Source organism: Rhinichthys klamathensis, unplaced genomic scaffold (assembly GCF_029890125.1).
Source record: "Rhinichthys klamathensis goyatoka isolate OS25496 unplaced genomic scaffold, OSU_Roscu_1.1 h1tg000254l_1, whole genome shotgun sequence".
Classification (NCBI taxonomy): Eukaryota; Metazoa; Chordata; class Actinopteri; order Cypriniformes; family Leuciscidae; genus Rhinichthys; species Rhinichthys klamathensis.
The window spans coordinates 2,483,391-2,501,350 of record NW_026606776.1 but is presented as its reverse complement, the minus strand read 5'-3'; the positions used below and the strand labels follow the sequence as shown (position 1 = coordinate 2,501,350).

At 40.0% G+C, this 17,960-nt stretch overlaps 1 protein-coding gene across 1 annotated transcript in view; it reads right to left on the bottom strand.

The window, feature by feature from the left end:
• The window catches only part of kalrnb (kalirin RhoGEF kinase b), a 90,563-nt gene that overhangs the window by 36,035 nt on the left and 36,568 nt on the right, over positions 1-17,960 (bottom strand). The window contains exons 13-20 of the mRNA XM_056266981.1: positions 17,782-17,956; positions 16,769-16,964; positions 8,300-8,466; positions 5,440-5,559; positions 3,078-3,296; positions 1,640-1,789; positions 1,200-1,314; positions 968-1,083 (exon numbers count right to left, since the gene is read on the bottom strand). Coding sequence (XP_056122956.1) covers positions 968-1,083; positions 1,200-1,314; positions 1,640-1,789; positions 3,078-3,296; positions 5,440-5,559; positions 8,300-8,466; positions 16,769-16,964; positions 17,782-17,956 — 1,258 coding nt within the window. The remainder of the gene's footprint in view (positions 1-967; positions 1,084-1,199; positions 1,315-1,639; positions 1,790-3,077; positions 3,297-5,439; positions 5,560-8,299; positions 8,467-16,768; positions 16,965-17,781; positions 17,957-17,960) is intronic.

Genomic DNA, 17,960 nt, shown 5'->3' with positions numbered 1-17,960 from the left:
CTAATGGTTTAATCAAAAAGTTCCTAACCCTTGTGAAAAAGAAGTACGTTAATTGTATTGAATGTGCATTTGTACAGTACTTCAAATCTAGTACAGTATAATGATTTTTTAAAACTGTATTACATTTTTTTTAATGAAATAAATATCTTTTGTTGTGCTTTAAAGAACCACTTTTATGCGTTGACTAACAAACTAAAGCACATGTAAAGTACTTGATTCAAGTAGTGCTTTATTCAATATTACATTTAAATTTAATACATTGTAAATGTGCTAAATTGCAACTTCATCATTACAAATGTACAATTACCAATATATTAAAATACATGACATACAAGTTTCAATAGAAATGACATTAAATACTTTCCCATAAATTCTTGTCAGTACACTATAACCATATTTCAAGGACAATAAAAGTCATTATGAAATTACATATAAAGATGAAATTAAGTGGGTTAAAAACACTACATTAAAGGGATACTCCACCCAAAAATGAAAATTCTGTCATCATTTACTCACCCTCAAGTTGTTGCAAACCTGTATGAGTTTCTTTCTTCTGCTGAACACAAAGGAAGATATTTTAAAGAACGATTGGAACCAAACAGTTGTTTGGCACCATTGACGTCCATAGTAGAAAAAAAAAAATACTATGGAAGTCAATGGTGCCAAAGTTCCAATCGTTCTTCAAAATATCTTCCTTTGTGTTCAGCAGAAGAAAGAAACTCATACAGGGTTGCAACAACTTGAGGGTGAGTAAATGATGACAGAATTTTCATTTTTGGGGTTAAGTATCCCTTTAAGTTTGCACTTAAGTATATTCTTTTATAGTCTTAAATATATTATTTCCATAACAAATACTATTTTTAAAAGTATGCTAAAGTGTAGTTCTTTTTCTTCGAAGACAAAACCAAAACCAGCAATGTTATCGAATGCTTCAAAACATTTGCCTGTATAAAACTCTCTCTCTCACCTGTTTAGCGTGTCGTTCAAACAGAACGTACTGTTGGCACTGGTCTAAACGTCTTTTTTTCAGAGTCCAGAAATGAAGGACACGGTTTTCCCTCTGTAGCAGCTCACTCAGAATGGCTAAACATAAAAAACCACACAAGACAACATCAATGCACAGTTACAAACATTCAGGCACAATCGCATACACACCAACTGTATATTTTGCAGGTACAATCGCTTTAAGTAGTGCTGACCTTTGACTTGGGACTCAGTGGCTCGATTGTGGGTGGCGACCCCAGGCATGCTCACATTGTTTCGATGGATGTATTTGAGAAAGACCTCTGCGTTACGACGTGCTAAAGTACACGCCTAGAACCAGAGAAATAAAACATTCCATAGAGTTAGTGCACATAAGCCTAAACTGTACAGTGACTTCTTCATTTACCATGTTGATAGCAAGTGAAGTTTTAGGAGTGTTGAGGAAATATTTTAGTCAAGGTTTCTTTATTACAAATGAAAATATTTTTTACATGCTGTGACCTATTTTACCTGACACATATGTGGTCACATATGGTGAAATTTTGCTGCAGATGCAGTTTTTAAAAATATGAAAAGAACAAATTGGTGAGAGAGCCGATGAGCTTCTGTTGTTGCAGGTGTTTTGAGTCTGTGCATGTGTGGGTGTGAGGTGTACCTTGAGAAATGCTTCTTTCTGCTCCAGGTGTTTGTTGATGAGAGGGCTGACGTGGTCAGTCTCTGCCATTGAGCCCAATTTATCATGACCTCCGCACCAGTCCTCCTCTCTCCTGTACTCCAGTTCCAGACTCTCCAACACGTTACATACCTGAGGTAGACATACACTATGTTACACACATACAAAGTAGCATCACAAAGCTTAATTTAAGTCTCTGTATGGTTTACAGTAGCCAGTCAGAGAGCAGGGTGGCCAATCACAGATATAACGCTAATATATTTAATACAATACAATGTAATGACAGTAAAGAGACATATATAAAATTGCCACCATTAAATGAAAAATAAAACATTTGGCAAATATTTTTTGCATTCATTTTTTGCATTCATTAGATGACATTCATCATCTGATAATGGTGTGTATTTTCGAAAGATGTTGGAACTGACACTAGGGGGAGCTAACATTTCTGTTTAGGTACAAATGAGCATTATTATTGGGCGATAATATCAAAATATCCAAATCAATGTACCTTTAAGGCAAGTCGTTCTTCAATGCCAATGGCTCTTTTATCTCAAAGGATCTCATGTGAGGTGCCAGCAATGCATATGGGCTCTATATATGATCTATATTTATTTTTTACATTTTTAAAAGCAGACTTTATTACCACAGGTTAGACTAATGTACACTACCATTCAAAAGTTTGGGGACAGTAAGATTTAATTGATTGAGTGATTGATTGATTCATTAATTGACTGATTGATTGATTGATTAATTGATTGAAATGAATACTTTTATTCAGCAAGGATGCATTAAACTGGCCAAAAGTGACAGTAAAGATGTAAAAAAACAAACAAATAAATGCTGTTTCTCTGAACTTTCTATTTATCAAAGAATCATGGACAAAATGCATCACAGTTTCCACAAAGGAATTAAGCAGCACAAACGTTTTCAACATAATTTTCAAGAAATTATACTTAAGCACCAATTTAACATATTAAATTGTAATAATAATTCACTATATTACTGTTTTACTGCAGCCACGGTGAGCATAAGAGACTTTCAAAACATTAAAAATAGTTCTGAGACCACATTTCTGAACGGTAGTGGCTAATATATATAGCTTCTTATGCCCTTAAAATATTACTTTAAATGAAGGCTACAACTCAAAGGTGAACTCAATGTATACTGCAAAAGGAGTCTTGAAATTTTCAAATGAGCTACTAAAAACCTCACAGCGCATCTTAAAAATGCAGCGCTCATGGTGTGAGGCACTGAAAAAAACATTTTCTGCAATCTGGTTCACATGTACATAGAATTATTTAATCTAAAAAAAGGCTGATAACCAATAAAAATGGAAATTTACAGGTTTATCACTAGTTCAACCACAATCTCAGCCACTAACACTTGTTGGCATTGATGGTAACCATGACAACCCCACCTGTTCAGATGTCTTGTAGAAGGCCACAGAGGCATTAACCAGCTTTAATCTGTCCTCCATCTTCAGCATGAGGGTTTGCCAGTGCAGGGCCACGGTCTCGGCGCAGGCCCGGACGGCGTCTGGGTCATAGTGACCCGCCTGCAACAGCAGCTCCGCTCTCTGCTGGAGCTGCAGGGCGCTCTGATGGGTGCGCTGGAGGGAGTCGGCGTGGAGCAGAGACTGGGGGCAAAGAGAGGGACTTTCAAATAGGACTAAATAATTAACGATATTTAACAATGTGGAAGCTGACACTAAACATGTCACTCGCTTTGCAAAAAAAAAAAAAAAAAAAAACTAAAATAGCTAAGACATGTCTTGAGTTCACACTTTCACTTACTGATGTAGCCTAGAATGAAAATCAATATATGGGGGTGTTATCTTTCTGTAATATACCGTAGTTAAGCAATATCATACAAACAAGCATGCAATTTTTTCAGAATATCAACACGATTGCAAATTAGATATTGATTTTTTGTAATAAACAAGAAGTAAATATTGTGAGTTACATTTTAGACACTCTGGTTTTCGCTCAATTTGAAATAGTACCAAACTGAGTTTCACTGCGAAACTGTTATGCGTCTCCAAGCAACACACAGTGGCGCTTTGTTGCTGAATGAATCAGCGTATTTGAACAAATCATTGATTCAATGATCCGCTTATGATGATCCAACAGGCTGTGTCTGAAATCACAGCTCCCTTCAATAGGGCACTATTTGAGGGGGCAGCCATTTGTAGTGGTGTTTGAAACAACAGTGGACGTTATCGAATGCACTCTTTCAATCCCATAATGCACCGCAATAAGGTACAACCGATGTACGCTCAACGGCTAGAGAATACCCACAATGCATTGTGAGGGTCATGCCGAATGAATTCTTGGTCTCACCAGAAGATTGCGTTCACGACTGAATCATCCATCCATCTATTTTCTAATGTGGGTACAGCGTAATATCATACAGGTATAAATTCCTTTTAAATTGTTTAATTAAGGTTTATACATGCAAGTTTGCATGACAGAGCTTAAGATAAATCTTTTTACTACGTTTAAAATGATTCTTAAAAGATAAATACAAACTATGCAAAAGCGGCAGCCCCTCCGACGCACTCAGTGTCCGAATTCACTCTCTCGTTTTCATTCACTCCTTAAAGTGGACTATATTAGTGGAGTAATGTAGGGAATAGTGAATATGGGTATAGGGGGCGATTTCGAACACAGTCACTTGCTGAATGAATCAGCCATTTGAGCGAATTGGTTGAATAAATGACTCACTCATTAAGACTGTGACCTTAGAATTAGATTTCTGCAGTGTATTATTATAATAATTGAATTTATTGATTAAATGTAAGAATTTGACATAAGATGATGCATGCAAACATCTAATAAGCAAAAATCAAAATTATATAAATAAATTAAATAGGAAAATTATCGTTGTTCCAGAAAATATAGACATATATGTATTTGTTTTTCACAATTGCACACCCTTACTTTCAAGAAGTGGCTCGTTTTAATTCCTGAGGTGTACTTAAATTAATTTTGTTAACAGCCAGGACCGCAGAAGAGGCGGGAGAGGTCACGGAGGGGCTCCTTAGGAGGGCAATTAAGACACATTCAGTTAGACGTCCTGCCGTTCAAAGCCAAAACAATCAGCGGTGAAGCGCAGTCTGATGCTTTCACAAGAGCACATGCTGGATGAATAAAACTAGCAGCCTAAATTCGCCCATTTGTTTGGCATCGCAAATATGAGTTGATGAAAAGTGGTACTTGGCCTGAAAAGTTTGAGAACCACTGCTGTAGATGATTAAAACATATATTTGGCGGAAGGGAAAATTTGGCCAATACTCAGCACGGACTTCCTTTGATTTACAGAGGCTATCGTTAGTGGAGAATTATACGCAGCAATTTGCTGAATTAAAACTCGGTCTTCATTTTGGACTAATGTGCTTCTTACTGCTCATAAATTTTCTGAGTAATTGTTTTGTTTTTTTAAACTCAGAAAAAATCAACTCAGCTGTTTGGTATTCCATGCCTTTGATGAATATAACGAAGGGAGGCATTATAATTTATAGATCAATTTATCTTCTGTTTATGATAGATTACAACAACAATGAGAACCCATACTAACATTCCCCAAAATGTGTTTTTTACCACCTGCAGGGTTAAATAAATTATCTGTTTTATATTAGCAGAAAAAATGATTCCCTAATTGCAGGTAATAATGTACACAAGGTTTAATATTTAATATTAATGTTCATATTACAGTATATTATAGCAGATTCAGCTGCCCCCTGCTGAATCTATTAAGCAAATGTGTGTGTGTGTGTGTACCTCGATGGCGAGCTGAAACTGTTCATGCTCTCTCTGAAGTTGTTCCGCCTCAGACAGGGAACCAGCATTCGTTGTGCTCGCCGTCAGCATGGATTCACCATTACGGATCCAACCCAGCACCTGCACAGATCACCACACGCATGTAAATACCCATGCACATGTATGCAAATGTACACACACAAACGGCCATGTGACAAAACAGGCAACAGAAGTGAAACATGAAAGGCAATGAATTATTTCGGATGAATCTGTTAACATATTCAGAAGTATTCATTTAGGGTTTGGTGCAGCCTCCTGCTTTTTCCATTTTCTGTCAAAATTTGAGAAATGTGTTTTCCTTGCTGTAACTCAATGTCTCAACACTGTCAGACACAAAAATAATGTGCCATGTCAAATAATAAATATTTGCAAATCTAGCATTCAACTATAAATTTACACTATAGGATGGCTCCCAACCGATTTTCAGCTCCATCTATTGAATTGTTGCCACTGTCAGCAGCTATTTTGTTTTACTGGTGTTGTTATCTACTAATTAGACATACTTAAATTAGGCATATGTATATATATATATATATTTATTAGACATACTTAAAATTAGGCATATATATATATATGCCTAATTTTAAGTATGTCTAATTAATAGCTATATTTATATATATAAATACACACTGTATATATAATAATAATATATATTGAAAAAATGAAGTTGTGTGGAATTGTCAAGTTCACATAACTTAATTTTTTCAATTACGCAGGAAGTTTATTTACTTAACCGGTTTAAGTCAACAGGTTTTCTCACTTTTTTTTAAGTTAAGTCAACTGATTACATTTTACAGTGTGTATGTATGTGTATACATACAGTATGTGTGTGTGTGTGTGTGTGTGTGTGTGTGCGTGTGTGTGTGTGTGTGTGTTTGTGTGCGTGTGTGTATGCTTGTTACACTGAAGACTGGAGTATTTTGAACAGACGTATGGCATGACTTCTGCAAAATAAATACATTGTGGTTGAAATAAAATCTATTCCAAATCTAATCCAAAACTATTGCTGGTTTTACAATTTTGGGGTTTTTAAAGACTCTTTTCCTTCTCTCAGGACTATTTAGTACGTCTACTTTTGTTCATTTTATTGTACTTTTTATTTATTTTAAATATTTATTGATGGTCTGAGGTCAGTAAATAAGATGATTTGTTTGAAGAACATTCTAGTTAACATCTCTGATTCATATCAAAGTGGAAATGCTGCAATTGTTTCAAAACTAATGGCAAACTGTTCAACGCTTCGTTCCATATCTCAAGAATCAGTGAAATGTGCAGAAACATTAAAGCTGAGCTGGAGGGAGTCCCCACTCCCACATTATGTAACACCCTGCCTACATTTACATTCATGTTCTAACCAAACTGATGTGCAAGAAAGTACATATAGAAATAAGATACAATATAATTAATTAAAGAGCAAAGATAAAGCTGAGAGGTCCCCGAGTTGACAAGCACTGCCAGTAAGAAAGCAATGCTGTCTATGAAATACTGCAAGTGAATTGACTGATTCATTTTTCTGAAATGCAGGGCTGCAGTCTGCACCCACGCACTGCCAGAGTCTGGATATGAGCGACAGTGTGTGAGTGTGTGTGTGCGCACTCAAAGTGTCAACGATAAAGGCAATTAGCTGGGCACTCAGTACTCAGGGCTAATGGCATCAGTCAGAATCTTGGACATTAGCACAGCACAGGCTTTCCCCCCAGAAATCAGGCGTTACTCATGACATTGCAATGAGTGTGACTTTTTAAGTAGGGTCCCAAAATGTGAGCATGAGCTGAGATGTAGGAATTGGTTTTAAAAGGGGTCATATAATGGTACATGCACTTTTACAAGTTGATTGTACTGAAATGTGTGTTGGCAGTGCCTGTACACAACCATCATAAAATGATAAAAATACATCCAGTGTTTTTATTTTAATCTCCTTATATGTTTTCCCCTGTCTCAAATCAAGCCGTTCGAGCGTGTGACGTCGGAAGCCCCTCCCACGATTGTTGAATGACAGCAGCGTTTCAACACAGACCCGCCCTCGCTCGTGAGCCAGCTGTCAATCATAGTCTGCGCGGACCGGCGCGGTCATTGTTGATATGCTGGAGCACTGTCTATGAGCAGAATGGCGTCTAAGCGATTGTGGTGTTCTGTTCTTGGGTGCAATAACGAACACAGCAGTCATTTTAATGTTCCTAAATCCGAACCCCTGAAGACGCAGTGGCTGAGTTTGTTTTCGAAGGGAATATTCCCCACGAGCGACGTCAATGCTCTTATGTTTGTGCGAATCATTTCTCACCAGAATGCTTATAAACGAGGGTCAGTATAAAGCTGGTTTGAAAAAAGGATCGGTACCAGCTATTCGTGTTCCTGCTGAACCTCTAGAACAACTGAAGTGAGTGTAACGTTTTATTAAACTTTATATTAATATTTATATTAATCTTTGCAAATCGCTAGCTGCACGCTTCACAATGAATGCGTCTAAGGTTTACACTTAGGGTACATTACGGCTTGTTTTCTATGTATGATGTTCTCAATATAATTCATAATCCCACGTTTATACTCAACAACGCGTTATGGTTATTGTGTTATTGTGTTACAAACGGTGTACACACAGAACAGAGAGGCGGAGTCAGCAAAGCTCATTATCATTTAAAGTCATATGCACTGAAACGGCGTGCTGAAAACAGAGCTGTTTTTGACCAAGTAAAATAAGTGTTTTCTTACAATACTAATGAGAATTTTTAATTAAAGTATATTTCAAACTTTTAATTTAGACCCTAAAGAATCATACTAGCTTGTACAAAAATGGCATTATATGACCCCTTTAAACACACACCTGTTTGACCTCCGCCTGAAGGTGTCGTAGCTGCAAGCACTGCTCCAGACGTTTGTGTGTGTGTTCTGCGCTCACTTCCAGCTCATGCTGCTTTTCATTCAAGAACTCCAGCAGCTCTTGAATTTTTGCTGCCAAATCAACGTCTTTTTCTCCGGTGAGTTCCATACCTGAAAAATACACATACATATTTTCATTCCTAGTATATGAGTTTCACTGCATATATACACTCACCGGCCACTTTATTAGGTACACCTGTCCAACTGCTCGTTAACACTTAATTTCTGAGCAGCCAATCACATGGCGGCAACTCAGTGCATTTAGGCATGTAGACATGGTCAAGACAATCTCCTGCAGTTCAAACCGAGCATCAGTATGGGGAAGAAAGTTGATTTGAGTGACTTTGAACGTGGCATGATTGTTGGTGCCAGAAGGGCTGGTCTGAGTATTTCAGAAACTGCTAATCTACTGGGATTTTCACGCACAACCATCTCTAGGGTTTACAGAGAATGGTCCGAAAAAGAAAAAACATCCAGTGAGCGGCAGTTCTGTGGGCGGAAATGCCTTGTTGATGCCAGAGGTCAGAGGAGAATGGCCAGACTGGTTCGAGCTGATAGAAGGGCAACAGTGACTGAAATAACCACTCGTTACAACCGAGGTATGCAGCAAAGCATTTGTGAAGCCACAACACGCACAACCTTGAGGCGGATGGGCTACAACAGCAGAAGACTCCACCGGGTACCACTCATCTCCACTACAAATAGGAAAAAGAGGCTACAATTTGCAAGAGCTCACCAAAATTGAACAGTTGAAGACTGGAAAAATGTTGCCTGGTCTGATGAGTCTCGATTTCTGTTGAGACATTCAGATGTTAGAGTCAGAATTTGGCGTAAACAGAATGAGAACATGGAACCATCATGCCTTGTTACCACTGTGCAGGCTGGTGGTGGTGGTGTAATGGTGTGGGGGATGTTTTCCTGGCACACTTTAGGCCCCTTAGTGCCAATTGGGCATCGTTTAAATGCCACGGCCTACCTGAGCATTGTTTCTGACCATGTCCATCCCTTTATGGCCACCATGTACCCATCCTCTGATGGCTACTTCCACCATGTCACAAAGCTCTAATCATTTCAAATTGGTTTCTTGAACATGACAATGAGTTCACTGTACTAAAATGGCCTCCACAGTCACCAGATCTCAACCCAATAGAGCATCTTTGGGATGTGGTGGAACGGGAGATTCGCATCATGGATGTGCAGCCGACAAATCTGCGGCAACTGTGTGATGCCATCATGTCAATATGGACCAAACTCCCTGAGGAATGCTTCCAGCACCTTGTTGAATCTATGCCACGAAGAATTGAGGCAGTTCTGAAGGCAAAAGGGGGTCCAACCCGTTACTAGCATGGGGTACCTAATAAAGTGGCCGGTGAGTGTAATAGTCAAGTTAAATCACCTTTATTTATATAGGACTTTATACAATACAGATTGTTTCAAAGCGGCTTTACAGTGATAACTGAAAAATGACGCATTTCGGCTGTTGTTCAGCTGAAGTCAGTTCAGCGTTGATTCAGTTGTAGAGATCATCAATTATTAAATTAGTTAATTTCATCTATAAAGCAGTTCTGCAAAAAATGATGTCATTTTCCAGCTCAGTTCAGTTATCACACAGCAGCGTCAGTACAGTCAGGTCAATAACATTGTTGACTATAAAGTGTCCCCAACTAAGCATTCCAGAGACGACAGTGACAAGGAACCCAAACTCCATCAGGTGACAGAATGGAGAAAAAAACGTATTCAGGGGCTAGTTCTCCTCTGGCCAACGAACGAACACGGTGTGAATATGATTCAATAATAATCAATAATAAAATATCAATCTAAGATGCATCTGTAAACAAATGATGCTGGTTTTTTTTAAATATCATGTTCCACAACAAGAAAGTCTCCAAATACTGTTTTATGTTTTTTATGAGCAGTATATTTGTACTATCATTTCATCTTTATCATCACCAAACAAACTTTTTTTGTAAAATGTTTTGCTTGAAAAGTGCTATACATGTTCAGTGTTGTAGTACTCGAGTTCACCTCAAGTCTGAGTCCAAGACCATATTTTTGAGACTTAAGTCTGAGTCCAGTCTTGTTCAGACTCAAGTATTTAGAAGCCGGGACATATTCCGCCAAAGAAAGCGTTTCACTTTTCCCCATTCGAAACAATACGAGTGGCGCGTCTTGTGTTATTCTACAGTCTTTGGCTGTAGTCACCTAGTTGGCAGTGTCAGCAAGAAGATTTAAAAAGACATTTTCAGAGACAGGTATTTCAGAAACTCGACAGATATGAAACATGATCAGTAAGAGAAAAACGCTGTTAATGAAAAGACGAGCACTGGACTGCTGCTGGTTAGTGGGGAAATATATTGATTTATTATTCAGAATGCACAGTTGGAAAGAAAATATATTTATAGGAACATTTCAGCAGGTTCAAGATAATTCATGTTAACGCAGAGAACATGATTCGTTGTTTTAATCAATTGACAACCATAGTAATAATCCCCGTTCTCATGTATGTATGTGTGCTGAACGCTGTTACCGGAAACTCCAGAGTTGTAATAAGTATAATGTGGGAGCAGTTGTGCAAGTAGTTCATTTTCTTTCCTCTGTCCAGCAAGGGGCGCCGTGCTGTGGACAACTATGTCTCAGCCCTCCTCTGAAGGTCTCCGTCTCAGCGAGGAGTTATGGCATGTGAGCGGGGAACGTGTCAGACAGGTGAGCTGTGTGATGGAATGTCCCAGCTGCCCAGCAGAGCGTCAAATGCATGGCATCGATCATACGCGCGTGTCTGTAACTGCATTAGTGCGTGACAGACAACCAGCGTCTGTGTAAGTGCTTGTGAGACAGAGACTCCTCTCTGCAGATACAACACAGGGCGTTTTAACCTCCTTCTACTAACCCTTACATCACCCCACTTATCCTCAGCTACCTGCCCGTGGGCTGTCTCCATGACAACCTCACAGCGGGCCACAGGAGTCGGTTCCCATGGGAACGGGATGTGTGAGTGACAGGACGGCCTCTGCAGTATGCCGAGCATCCTCGCGGCAACCCAAAAATGAGCGATGGAGTGTGTCCGAGGAACCCCAAAGTGACGAGCGAAGGCCCGTCACCATGGAAACCTTGGTATAGGGGATGTAAAGGGGGGTTTCCATAGCAACCTCACCCCTGCATACAGAGTTAATAGTATGAGAGATCCCAGAGCTGTCTGGAGCTCCGTCTCTCTCCACTTCTTCCAATCCATTTCATCTTCTCTTGCTGCCATACACACATTTTCCATCCTTATCTTTCCACCCAATCCTCCGCTTCTCTCTCTTCCTCTTTCATCACACGTATCTAAGACAGCCCATAATGTGGGTAGCAGCTTTCTGCGGGTGTGTCCGTGGTAACTGTCAATAAAATACAACAGAGCACGGAGGAGTGAAGCGATGACTGATTCACACTCTTTTATCTCTCCACTGAACACTAACTCATCATCACTCCTGCGTTCTTCTCATCTCTCACTGGCCCCTACAGCAGATATTAGCCAACTGTCTTACTGCCATAAAGGCTGTTCACACTAACTCAACAAACAGCACAATTTTAAACAATGTAAAGTCGGCTGTTGGATGTAGTGTTCACGTTACTCCAACAAGCTTTGTTTTAAAAGGTTATCATTAATGGTGAAACAAAAATGATGTTTTCATCACATGGCGTGAGAGAGAAGAAGCTAATAATAAAAGAGAAGCACACTAGCATGTGCACAAATAAAAACGGACAGTGGATGAAGGACAGCAGGTCAGTGATAAAATCATCTGTACGCAAGGCCGACCATAAGGTGGGGTAAAGCAGTCCAGCAATAATTATGTTCATCCTAAATATAAGCAAAGGTTACCATATTTTATTTTGAACCAAAATAGCACCATTAATTGTTGAAAGCGAGAAAAAAAAAAACTTTTTATTTCATGTTGCTTGAGTAAAATGTAGCCTGTGTCATAATGAAACACCCCTCTCCTGAAAATGGTCTGAGTAGGCTATTTTTTGTTGTACGTAACACAATGTCAAAACGGCAGTGCTTCGCGCCAGTTCGCGGTCAGCAGCGCAAGTGACCTGAAAAAAATAGCTAATGTTGGAGTCAATTTCCTTGCTATGCCAGGGCCTGCACATAAATCAGGGTGCCAGAAAAGAAAGGAGAAGAAAAAGAGGGAGCTGGCAAGGGCTTTAGACCCAAATAATAATGTATTGACCAACTTGTTTAAGTCAGCTCAGAAAGCTGCTCCCAGTCAGGCTAACGATAGCCAGGAGCCTAATGTAACAGCTAATGACTTTAAAGACATTATAAAGGACTTTGCATCTTGGTGTGTGTGTGTACCTATGTAGCCCCAATCACTGAGTAAGTCTCTCTCAGTTAAATGTATGTGTTAATGTAGGAGAGAGAGAGAGAGAGAGAGAGAGAGAGAGAGAGAGAGAGAGAGAGAGAGAGAGAGAGAGAGAGAGAGAGAGAGAGAGAGAGAGAGAGAGAGAGAGAGAGAGAGAGAGAGAGAAGGGAGAGAGAGAAAGAGAGAGAGAGAGCACACACATGATGTAGGTAGCCTATAGCAGATTTGGGGAGGGGCCATTCACTGGACCTTTTCAGGGGCCCAGTCATTTCTGTAGGCGGGCCTGTCTGTACGTGCAAGATAATAAGATCCATAAAGGATGAAGATCCATATCCATAAAGGATATATATATATCTGAGAAACCAGTGAAGAGCTTGGGAAAGGTGTTCGATTGCAGCCTGAAAGACATGGCAGCCATCCGTGCAACCAACCTTGAACTGGAAGGCTGGCTAGCCGCAGTGGACAAGTCAGGCCTACCTGGCAAGTTCAAGGCTTGGATTTACCAGCATGGCATCCTCCCACGGATTCTCTGGCCCCTCCTGATTTATGAGGTTCCAATCTCCACCATCGAGGGCTTTGAGAGGAGAGTCAGCAGGTTTCTACGGAAGTGGCTGGGTCTACCTCGAAGCCTGAGCAGCATCGCTTTGTACGGCCAGAGCAACAAGCTGAAGCTCCCTATCAGAAGCCTAAATGAGGAGTTCAAGGTGGGCCGTGCCAGGGAGGTGCTGCAATACAGAGAGTCACAGGACCCAAAGGTCTCCCAGGCTGGGATCGAGGTGAGGACAGGGCGGAGGTGGAGGGCAGCAGAGGCGGTGAATGTTGCTGAGTCGCGGCTACGGCATAGGGCACTGGTGGGAGCAGTGACTCATGGAAGAGCTGGCCTGGGCAGCGGTACAACATCTCGCTACAACAAGGCACATGGGAAGGACAGGAGATCACTGGTGCAGCATGAGGTGCGGGCAGGAGTAGAGGAGGAGCGAGCCAGCAGGATGGTTGGAATGCGGCAGCAGGGAGCCTGGACAAGATGGGAGCATGCAGTGGACCGCAAGGTCTCATGGGCAGAGCTATGGAAAGCAGAACCCCATCGCATACGGTTCTTGATCCAGGCTGTCTACGATGTACTACCGAGCCCATCCAATCTGTTCAGCTGGGGATTGGTAGAGTCACCAGCCTGCAACCTCTGCCTGAAGAGGGGGACCCTGGAGCATATCCTCAGCTGCTGTTCGAAGGCACTGGGCGAGGGGCGCTATTGTTGGCGCCATGACCAAGTCCTGAAGGCCGTAGCAAATACCATCAGCTGTGGAATTGGCCACTGCAAACGCCTCCGACCAGCTAAGAACAATATTGCTTTCATCCGGGCTGGGGAGAAGCCACCATTAGCTGCCAGGGCCACCTCATCTGGCCTGCTAGCAACAGCACAAGACTGGGAGTTGAAAGTTGACCTGGAGAAGCAACTGAAGTTCCCAGAAACTGTCGCCACCACAACGCTGCGGCCTGACATGTTGCTCATCTCAAAGACCTCCAAGCAGATCGTTCTCCTGGAACTCACCGTACCCTGGGAGGACCGCATCGAGGAGGCCAATGAGAGGAAGAGGGCAAAATATGCTGAGCTAGTGGAGGAGTGCCGGAACAATGGGTGGCGAGCGCGGTGTGAGCCCATCGAGGTGGGATGCAGAGGGTTTGCTGGCCAATCTCTATGCAGGGCGTACAACATCCTTGGCATCATAGGGGCCATTAAGCGAAGGGCCATCAAAGAGGTCACGGAGTCAGCAGAAGTTGCCTCAAGGTGGCTGTGGATAAGGAGAGGAGAACCATGGGTGAGGTAGGGCTACCTGGACACAAGTTGGACCCTGATCAACCCCAGCTGGGTCGCCTGGGTGAGAGTGTATGATGCTTGAAAGACCCGAAACACTCTGTGACCCCAGGTAACATCACTGATGATGTGTCCAGGTTGCATCAAGTTGATGTATGTTACAAGATATTATATCCTTATACTGTATATATATATATATATATATATATATACATACACAGGTATGTGTATATTTATCAATATATGATAAATACACACACACACACACATATATATATATATATATATATATATATATATATATATATATATGCTGTGTGCTATCAATTCATGAATTAAGTAATTCATCTGTAAAAGAAATCTGTAATTAATCGCACCTAACATTACAGTTTTTTTTTTTTTTTTTTTGTAATCATTTCACACAGGCATTTTGGCAAAATTTTGTGTTTTTGCGAGCTGTCTGAAACGGCATTCTGTATGCATGAGTCACATGTGTCACACAGACAGGAGATTCACAGACGCACTCCAGTAACGCACTGAGTTCTCTTTTGTGTCTTGTCTCAATGCACTTGAATGGTTTAAAAGCATTTGCATGAATAAGAGCATGGACATATAATTGAAATGGTATTTAAGGGATGACGGAAAGAAACGGATGCTTTGTTAATTGCATTAAATATTTTTAACGCAAAAAACTGAAAAAAATGTGCACGGTAATTTTGACAGCCCTAATATATATATAGTTATAATAAATGGGTTAGTGCTGTCAATTTAAAATAATTTGGTAAATGTAATGCGATTACTTATAAGTAGTTTATTAATGCAATGCATAATTAATGCAATTATTGTTAACTATAACTGAAACTATTAAACAATGTTTTTGGTTAAGTTAAATAAATCTGAATATATGGAGCAGGCTGATAGGTCTTAACTCAAACTGCTTGCAATCACATCATTATCTATAGGGCACAGCTGATTGGTTCCTGCTGTATCAGTAGCCAATGACCTTGCATGCTCAAACTTCAAATACTTGGTTAGCATTTGCCTTAGCTGTGCAGCGCTTTCAGAAACCCTCCACCTTCCCCAGCTCCACCTGTATAGATCTGCTACGGGTAATTCATGTACGCTATATTGTACAGCAGCAGCATGTCTTACTTGCTCACAGCAGCGTGTCGTGTTTGTATTGGCAATTTGGCAGTAGCAAGTCCCGTACTTACTCTGCAGCAGCAGAAGTGTAACAGATCCATTCCGCCAAGACCAAATATATCAACATTGTCATACCCATTACCATGCCAAACACTCAGAGAGTTGTCATGACAGAAATATATATAATATATTAGATGAAAATGTAATAAGTAAGCTTAAGTTGAACTACAAAAATTAGGCTACTGAAACTAAAACTGAAATAAATGAAATATTTGAAAAAGTAATACAAATTACAAAATTACAAAAACTAAAATTAAATGAAAACAAAATATGAAAATAAAAGCTGAAATTCAAATTATTAATAAATACTATGATAGTATATAAAAAATAATACTAAAACAACATTGCACCAGACCCATATACAATACGGATCCCAGTATAAGGGGTCTTTTTACCATCAAAGCCAATAAAGCTTGAAGTACCAACTTCATGTTTTTCTCCACAGGCAACGCGCCACACAAACCACACTTACAGAGAGCAGACAGCACAAAATGAGACAGAACGCGGGGTGTTGAAAAGGAATGCAAGAACATGTTCTGTGTGAAGGGCCTTTTGTCTACCGCAGACAGATATGGATTGCTGTGGACTGTACACTTGTGATAGGCTTATGTTTAATTACATGTAAATAAAACAAACAATGCATTGACTTCTAAAGTCGTGGTTTGTGATGTCTATTCAATGATTTTGCACAATCTGCCACGCTAATGTCTTTAGATTATTTATGAACATCTTCAATATCCATAAATATTGATTCAAGTGATTCATTCCTAATAGTTTGAGTAAATAATCAGCATATTATGTAATTAATTGAATTATGTAACTATAAGTGAGATTATGTCAAAGATTCCATGACCCGACAAACACAAAGTGAACATCGGTAAACCAAGCGTGAAACCAATGGTGACACCAGCACAGCAAAAACTGCCAACAAACACCAAAAGTGTTAAAGCACTGATTCAACAGAACCTTACAACTGTAGTATGAAACTATTACTCTCTCTCTCTTACCCTTTACTCTGTCTCTACATCTCTAGTATCTCTGAGCAGCTCCTCACCTGAAGCCTGGACCTCCATGATGTACTGGTGGAGATCCTGTCCCTGCTGTATGACCTCATAGGTCATGTTGTTCATGGCGAGCTTGCGCTCAGTGTGTCTGTGTAGTCTTTGTTCAGCCAGTGTGAGTTCCTCCGTGTTGAAATCAGAAGCTTGTCGCATCAAATCTTGTTTCCATGCGTCCAGCTCACCCATCACCTACGAAACAGACGCCATTTATTACCAGTTTACACTCATATTCATGAAATAATAAACAACATCTATTCAATATAATGAAAAAAGTGTGTGAAAAGCTCAATTAAATTATCATTAAAGTCCAATATGATTCATGTTGTGTGAGAAACAGACCAGAAACAGATTTAAAAAAAGAAAACTGATCAAAATGACAAAATTCCCCAAATCTTAAACTAAATCCATATATATAAAGATGAAATAAAACCCCATTAAAATATTAATAAATACTGTAATACTATACTGTATATAATACTAAAATAACATTGCACATAAAGCAAAGATTATCAGTAGATAAAAACGTTTGTCACACAAAGCATGCATGGCTTCAGAAGACTAAAGTGAAGACAGTGTATTAGTCAGATGGACCACTGCTGTGATACTGTAATGGACGGTGCATTTGTTTCTTTCTTTTCTTTTTTTAAAGCTTGACAGCCCTAGTCTTTATTTGCTTTCAGCATACTGAAAAGAGTAGGCAGGATATTTCCCCCCAAAAAATCACCTTTGGTGTTCCACAGAAGAAAGTAAGCCAATCAAGTATGGAACAACATGCGGGTGAGTAAATGATGGCAGAATTTATGGGGTGAACTATGAAATAAAGTATATACAGTAAGACAAACAACACTCCTAAATCCAAAAACTGATTTACAGATTGAAACAAATTTTACATAATACACAAACATATATACAGACGTGCAAATGCAAATGGCACAGAAGCATATCTGTTGAAATAAAGTTGCATTAATAAGGAATGGCCAACAAACACACACACACATTGACACACCTCCAGGGCGTACTGTTCAAAGATACGGAGCTGCAGGAAGATGTCCAGTTTGATCCTGCGCTCATGAAAAAGCTCCTCCATATGAGCCTGAGCCTCATCCAACTGCTGTAGAACACCCTCGATATGAGCCACGGAGCTGGCATGAGGCAGCTTATTACAGGCCAACGCTGAGTCTCTGT